The 6,971-nt window shown below is 38.8% G+C and overlaps 2 protein-coding genes across 2 annotated transcripts in view; both read left to right on the top strand.

The window, feature by feature from the left end:
- LOC107088659 (espin-like protein) overlaps nucleotides 1-945 on the top strand; it is a 17,733-nt gene extending 16,788 nt beyond the window's left edge. The window contains exon 6 of the mRNA XM_015380961.1: nucleotides 236-945. Coding sequence (XP_015236447.1) covers nucleotides 236-767 — 532 coding nt within the window. The 3' untranslated portion in view covers nucleotides 768-945. The remainder of the gene's footprint in view (nucleotides 1-235) is intronic.
- A 247-nt stretch (nucleotides 946-1,192) lies between these two features.
- On the top strand, nucleotides 1,193-6,926 carry klhl30 (kelch like family member 30). The gene is made up of 8 exons (XM_015380962.1): nucleotides 1,193-1,340; nucleotides 1,639-2,470; nucleotides 2,559-2,757; nucleotides 3,322-3,408; nucleotides 3,564-3,719; nucleotides 5,488-5,676; nucleotides 5,837-5,982; nucleotides 6,085-6,926. Exons 2-8 carry the CDS (start codon nucleotides 1,697-1,699, stop codon nucleotides 6,331-6,333), a joined length of 1,800 nt encoding a protein of 599 aa, XP_015236448.1. The 5' UTR covers nucleotides 1,193-1,340; nucleotides 1,639-1,696; the 3' UTR covers nucleotides 6,334-6,926.
- The last annotated feature ends 45 nt before the right edge of the window (nucleotides 6,927-6,971 follow it).

The raw sequence follows: 6,971 nt of genomic DNA, 5'->3' as shown, positions 1-6,971 counted from the left end.
TTAATTTGGAGCAAAGAGTTCCAAGGTTAGAGGATAAGCTGTGTAGTATATCTCAACTGTAGTACAGGTTAAACTGACTTATACAAAATAGGAATCCTTTTATATGCTCTCCAGACTTCCTTCCTGACCACATGCTTCAAAGCAAACATATAGAGGATGTCTAATCTTATATATAAAAGATCTTAACATTTTTTCCATCAGCTAATCTCTAATAATCATGTGATGTTTTCCACAGGCTGCACAGACAGAAGGCCCTCCTCTCCCCAGAACAGTTCTTACCTCGTCTGGACGGCGTGCCGGTTGACTACGACAGCCTGACCCTGGATCTCTTCATGCTGGGTTACTTTCACATCTTGGAGTTGGATCTCTCCGTGGATGAAAGGAAAATGAGGCACTTGCTGTGTTTCGAGGTATTCGACCGTGTGGGGAAGTTCCCCTGGGAGACAATCAGAGAGTTTCACAAGGCTGTTGTTCAGGACATTGAGGCTGGGAACCGTGAGTGGAAGGATGGCTTTGAGGACATTAAAGTAAAATTCTTTGGAAACACTGTGAGCAAGCCTGAAGATGCATCCAATGTGGTGAAACACAGCCTGCCAGAGGTTAGGCAGGTTCCTAAAGTCATCGTTCAGACACCTACGCCCGATGAGAACATGCTCTGTGGTGGAACTGATATTTCCAGTTTCAGCAATGAAGAAATATGTCAATACATTGATCGCAGTTTTGCTTTTTGGAAAGAGAAAGAGGCGGAGATCTTTGATTTTGAATAGTTTTTTTATGCTTTATAGTCAATTATGAGTTGTGAAACATAGGAAACACCTTCTTTCCTTTTCTTTTAAACATTTCAAATGTTTGCTTGAATTTTATCAGTTGTGTCTGATATAAATGTTCATTTGTATGTTTTTATACTGTTTTATTGCACTGTGCTTGGAAATTAAAAGACAATTTTAAGAGTTTTAACCTTTTAATCATATTTTCTAGTTGTGAAACTAACATCTGCTAAGCTCTGATACAAAAGAGCTTTAATTTCACATTATGATTTAGCTGAGATAGTCCCAAATATCAGAGCTTCTTCCTGTATTTCCTCTTTAGCCTCCTGTTCTATAAGAACTTGTACCCTTGGCAGCAGCTCTAGGTCTCAGACTTGTTGTTTGCAATCTGACTTCAGCAGAGCGTCACTGTCAGTCCTAAAAATAACAGACGGAGCAGACCAACAGGCTGCCCTCCCCAGTGACTTAGCAAACATTTGCCATGTTGCCCACTCCATGTTGCTCTAAGCCCCAGGAACCATACTTTCTTTGCGACTTAAAGATGATCCCTCTTTTACCTTTAGTCCATCTTGGGTAAGTTTTTCATTACTGATATCATCTTTTGACTTTATAACCCTGGTAAATTATGGTAGACTTTCCTTTATTTTGTGTTAGGACGACAAACAAACAAGATAGCTTCACTCAAATGTTTTTCAACTATTATTGGCTTGGAATGTTAAGGAGGAAAGTAGTTTTAACCAGAACAAAGAAACAAAATTGATTGTTGTCTAAGTATTCTGAAATATACGGCCAAAACAGCAAATTCTATTGCACTATTTTGCTGATTTTGTATTTTTTTCCGAATTTTGTTATTTTTCTTTCATGTTTTTAGGTAAGTGCTGACCTGCTGGCTGAAGAAATTACATTTCCATTTTGAAATAAGGTGGATCATGGTGCGTAATGTGGATGATCTGGACTTCTGCCTATCCTCCCACCCTCAGAGCATCCTGGAAGGCTTGCGTTCGCTCTGCTCGCACCCCAAACTGGTGGATGTGACACTGAGTGCAGGAGGAAGGGATTTCCCCTGCCACCGAGGGGTTCTGGCACTCTGCAGCATGTACTTCCGCTCTATGTTCTCAGGGGACTTTGTGGAGAGCATAGCTGCTCGCGTGGAGCTTCAGGACGTTGATCCCAACATCCTCAGCTGCTTGCTGGACTTTGCCTACACTGGAAAACTGACAATAAACCAGAGCAACGTGGAGGGCTTGATTTGCACCTCCAGCCAACTGCAGTTCCAGACGGTGCGAGCCGTGTGCAGCCGATACCTCCAGCATCAGATGGATGCGACCAACTGCCTGGGAATCCTGGAGTTTGGAGAGATCCACGGCTGCCCTGAAGTCGTGGCCAAAGCGTGGGCCTTCCTCCTGGAGAACTTTGAGGCCGTGCAACAGGGTGAGGAGTTCTTGTTTTTGGGAAAAGATCGGCTGATGTCCTGCTTGTCTGATGACGGACTGAAAATCCGCTCTGAGTGCGGACGTGTGGAGGCCATCCTGAAATGGGTCGGGCATCAGAGAGACTCTCGACTGTGCCACTTACCTGAACTTTTCAACCTGTCGCATTCGTCCCTGCTGAGCCTGAACTACCTGACTGACACCCTGCTGAAAGACAGCCTCATCCAGGCCTCTCCAAGCTGCAGGGAAGCAGTTGAAAAAGTTTGTAGAGAGGTTAGTGAGCATATGTAGTCATTTCTTAAACTGTTTTCTGAACATGTTATCTTATTTATAAAAAGACTTGTTACTTTAATCTCTTTAGAAGCAAGATTTAACTCAAGAATATTCTGAAAGACCAAGTCTTCGCAGTCCTCAACCAAACTTGCAAGAAGTACTGTTTGTGATGGGAGGACGTTCACTTGAGGATGAGGATGACGATGAGTCAGACGAGGATGAAGACACGGATCCAAGACTTCAGAGGTTGCCCTCCAAAAACTGTGCCTTCTACAACACAAAGACAAGTAGGATATGCAGCTATTTCTCCATCTCACACTAACTTGCTTTTAAATTATAACAACACTTTAGAATTTGCTGGCAACCGTCTGTCGGATTCCTTAAACTGTTTGGCAGATATAATAGGTCATTAACTGTACTGTTGACAGGAAAACGACTTTTGGAGAACTGAGTTCTGGATGTGACTAAATTGGATCATCCTCTCAAATCCGTAAATGAGTGTTTTATTGCACATTTTGATGGAAGGCATGTTGTATTTTCCTCTTGGGATTTTTAAGGAAAACGATTGCCGCATCCCATTTAAAGACTTCTGGTTCCACGACCAAGGCAAAACGACACCGGCCACAAATGGACAGCATTGCCAAAAAAAAAATTATGTTTCATTGCAGACTGCAAAGTAACGACCACTTAATGGTTTTTTTTAAAAAAACGTATCTTTTTTTTCATTTTTGCCTAATTTCTCTCATGCTTTTAGACATTATTCCAATATGTTTTACTTTATTTATGGCTGTTTTCACCCAGTGTACTTCACTGACTGCACCTCTGCAGTAATGTTCTCTTTTTCTCTACAGAAAAGTGGCATGAGCTGCCTAACTTTCCTAATCCCAACAAGTGGGGCTATGCCATGGTGTCTCTAAACAATGAAGTTTATGTAACAGGTCAGTTCAACACCACCTGTTATAACAAAAGACAAACACAGCTGAAAATACATGTTTAACTTATGACCCGTATGTTTGCATTTCTTGAGGTCCTCTCTCTAGGAATGCAATAATAAATCAGACTTTTGTCAATGTGCGCCTGTTTGTCTGATAAGGGGGCTCGCGAGGTTCAAACACCAACTCGTGGTCGACCACAGAGACCTGGAAGTACATCACTAGAGAAGGGAGATGGGTGACTGTGGCACCGATGCTACGGCCTCGGACAAACCACACATCGGCAACGCTTAATGGCGAGCTTTATGTAATTGGAGGTAAGAGAGTTAAAAATACACATTTCACAGTTTTAAGGCAAAATTAACACATTCAAACACTATTTGAGTTCCTTTTCTTCATAGTTCATTATTCCTGATTCTCTGGAGAGATATATCGGTATAGTGATAGATAAGAACTTACTTGTATTTCTATAGCCCTGCAAAATATGTCTATATGGCTTAATATTTCTATTTTGTTTAGATTAAAAAACACTTTAGTGTATAGTATTAGGTTTTCATATGAGGGAAGAGCACTGAGAACATTACCCAACATTTTCAAGATGCTGGGCCTTTAATTAGGGTTGAAATATGGAGTGAATTTTGCTCCATTATTTTGCAAGCAGAAAACACAGATTGATAAAAAAAAATACAATCAAGAAATAAACTTTGAAACTTTAAAAATAGCTACTTGAAAAGAAAAGTTCAAAAAAAGTAACTTTGAAAGCAACATTGCTGTTTTCTCAGTTTATATATTTTAAAATATTTTTTAGTATTTATATTAAATGAAAAAGTTCAAACTTTATTTGTTCCCATTTTTTAAATAGATTTTATCTTTCCAACATTTTCCCAATTTCTTTTCTTCAGATTGAGTTTTACAAAGCAGTTCTTTTAAAATTGTGTTTTCATGTGTTCGCATTTTCGTCTCTTAAAGCCTAATATAACTTGACCAATACAATGATGTTGTTAACATCCATACAGACCAATAGAAATGCTTCTTCGCTCCTCACTCCAAAGGAAGCCTGCCCCCAGTAGCAAAGAGTGATCTTTAAAAAGCAATTTAATGCAATTTATAAAACTCAATCTATCGAGGAGAAATTTAAAAAGAGAAATTCGAGAAAAAATGTACATCAAATAAATAAACAGTAAAGTAAGTCTCAAATCTTTTTTTAATTAAGAAGAAGTTACATTTCTAGATTGCATTTTTTCAAATATCCATTTTCAAAACGTGTTCTTTGCTTGCATCAGTAATGGAACGTAATGGTCATGGTAACAGGACCTGTCCATCATCTCATGGGGTTCCTCTTTATTTTATTTCTGTCTTCCATTTCATAGTAAAGAGGTTGACTGACTGTGCAGTTGATTCCTGTTATGCAGGTTTAAAAAACTTAAGAGTTTTTAGTGAACCTTCTTTTTGAAACAGGCCCCAGAGCTACAATGACTTGAAATTGGAGAGGTTTTATTGGAAAGATCCAATGTCTAGTCCTCAAATGTTTTTAACCCTAACCCAAAGGATACGTTTTTAGGCCCTCTTCATTCGAATTACCTGAGATTTATGTGTTTTTCAGAAATAAGTTGACAGAAAATGTGTCTCAAATATGTGCACGGCAGTAGGGTCGGTGTAGCTAGGAGAAATTAACTCAAAAAATGAACCATTTTCAGAATTTTTCTTCTTTAAATGTATCGACAGCAATAATGAATTATGTTACATAGTAAAATAAAGAAGAAAAAAAATGATTAGACTTTAAAGGTTTTTTTTATATGAGATTGACATGTATGTGAGTCCAAGAAATAAAATAGTTTTAAAACGATGCATTACCGGTAGTTTGTTTCCACTTCATGTCTTGTGCTACTATGTTCTTATGGTACTGTATTCCTGTGTTGCACATAATCCCAGTAAGATACATCAATGTTTTGGATTATCACTTAATGAATGTGGGGGGAAAAAATCAAGCCCTGTGAATGTTAGACTAAAACTATTTTTCATACTATTATCCATCATGCATTACCTAATAAAAGAAATTCAATGAATTATGCTTTTATCTTTTAGGTACAACCTCGGCACAAGTTGAGGTCGAGCATTATGACCCTTACACTGACACCTGGACTTTGACGTGTCCTGCTTTAAAATATGTGACAAACTTTACGGCCACAGCTTGTTTTGGAAAGCTTTATGTTATTGGATCGTGTGCAGTGAAGTACAACGCCCTGACCATGCAGTGTTACAACCCTGTCATAGGTAATTTCAGCATCATACAGTATTCATGCTGTTTGACACAATTCATTCACTTCTTTTGCAAAATCGTCAAACAAAATCATACAATGAAAAAAGTGACAACAAGTAGGAAATATTCAGTAGATGAAATCTGATAAATCATGTTTCTCTTTTTTGTTTATAGATGCTTGGATTAGTATAGGATCACCCTTCATCCCTAAGTATTTGTCTTCACCCCGTTCGGTCTGCATGGATGGAATTATATACCTGGTGGCTGATAACACAAAGAAAGTTTACTCATATGATCCAGAGGCAAACATGTGGCAGAAGGTGGGATTTGGAAATAAAAAAAGATAGAAAATTAAAAAAAACTTAAGCAGCACCTCTTTTTGAAATCCTTGAATCAAAGCTACTGGTTTTTCATTTACACAGGTCCAGCTTCTTCACATGCTCCATGAAAACGGCGGCCTAGTATCCCTGGATGGAAAGCTGTATGTCACAGGCGGCCACTGGAAAGGAATGGAGGGAGACTACGGGGTGGAAGTGGAGGTTTACAACCGAGCCTCCAACACCTGGGATTTGGAGTGTTTCCTCCCAAGACTATGGTTCTACAGCGGCGTATGCACCATATATCTGGATCCATCCCAGTGGCCTGAGCTTCCACCTTTGGAGTCCACATAAATTCCCATCAAGGATTCAATTGTTTCACTTTTGGAGTCAATGAGTTCAGAGACATATTACACTCGCGTCTATATTTAGAGTGCAAATATTATGTCAATCCCAGGATGTCATTTGTGCCAAGAATAGTTTGTTACATGATCCTCGATTATTCTTAAAGCATTAACACATGTTGAGTGCTCAACAGGTGTTCATTCTTCGTATGGTGTGTTTCAGAGGCTTTTGTTTTAAAATATTTGCAGAAATTGTTTTAAGTTATGTTTTATAGCATTATTATAAATCGGACGTCTTCAACAGGGGTCCGTGACCCCTAGGGGGTCCTTGGATTTACTGCATGGGGGTCGTGAAAGTTTTGGTTGATTAGACTTTTTTATATATTCCCTCCTACAATTTTTTCCACTAATTGAAATGTCTTTAAATACACAATAACATGAATTCAACACACTTTAGTTTACCGATAAATGGACGCAGAAAATGTATTTTAGTCATCAATGCACACATTCAGCGACACACAGGAGCTCTTTCAAGCTGGGCACCGTTTCATTCACAACACCTGTCCCTTCAACCAGGACTCAGAATCAGAAATACTTTAATAATCCCAGGGAGAAATTACTTTAGTTACATTACTTCATCTGTAATAG

Source organism: Cyprinodon variegatus, unplaced genomic scaffold, assembly GCF_000732505.1.
Source record: "Cyprinodon variegatus isolate N-32 unplaced genomic scaffold, C_variegatus-1.0 Scaffold226, whole genome shotgun sequence".
Classification (NCBI taxonomy): Eukaryota; Metazoa; Chordata; class Actinopteri; order Cyprinodontiformes; family Cyprinodontidae; genus Cyprinodon; species Cyprinodon variegatus.
The sequence above is the reverse complement of the archived record's forward strand: the minus strand, read 5'-3'. Positions and strand labels throughout refer to the sequence as shown.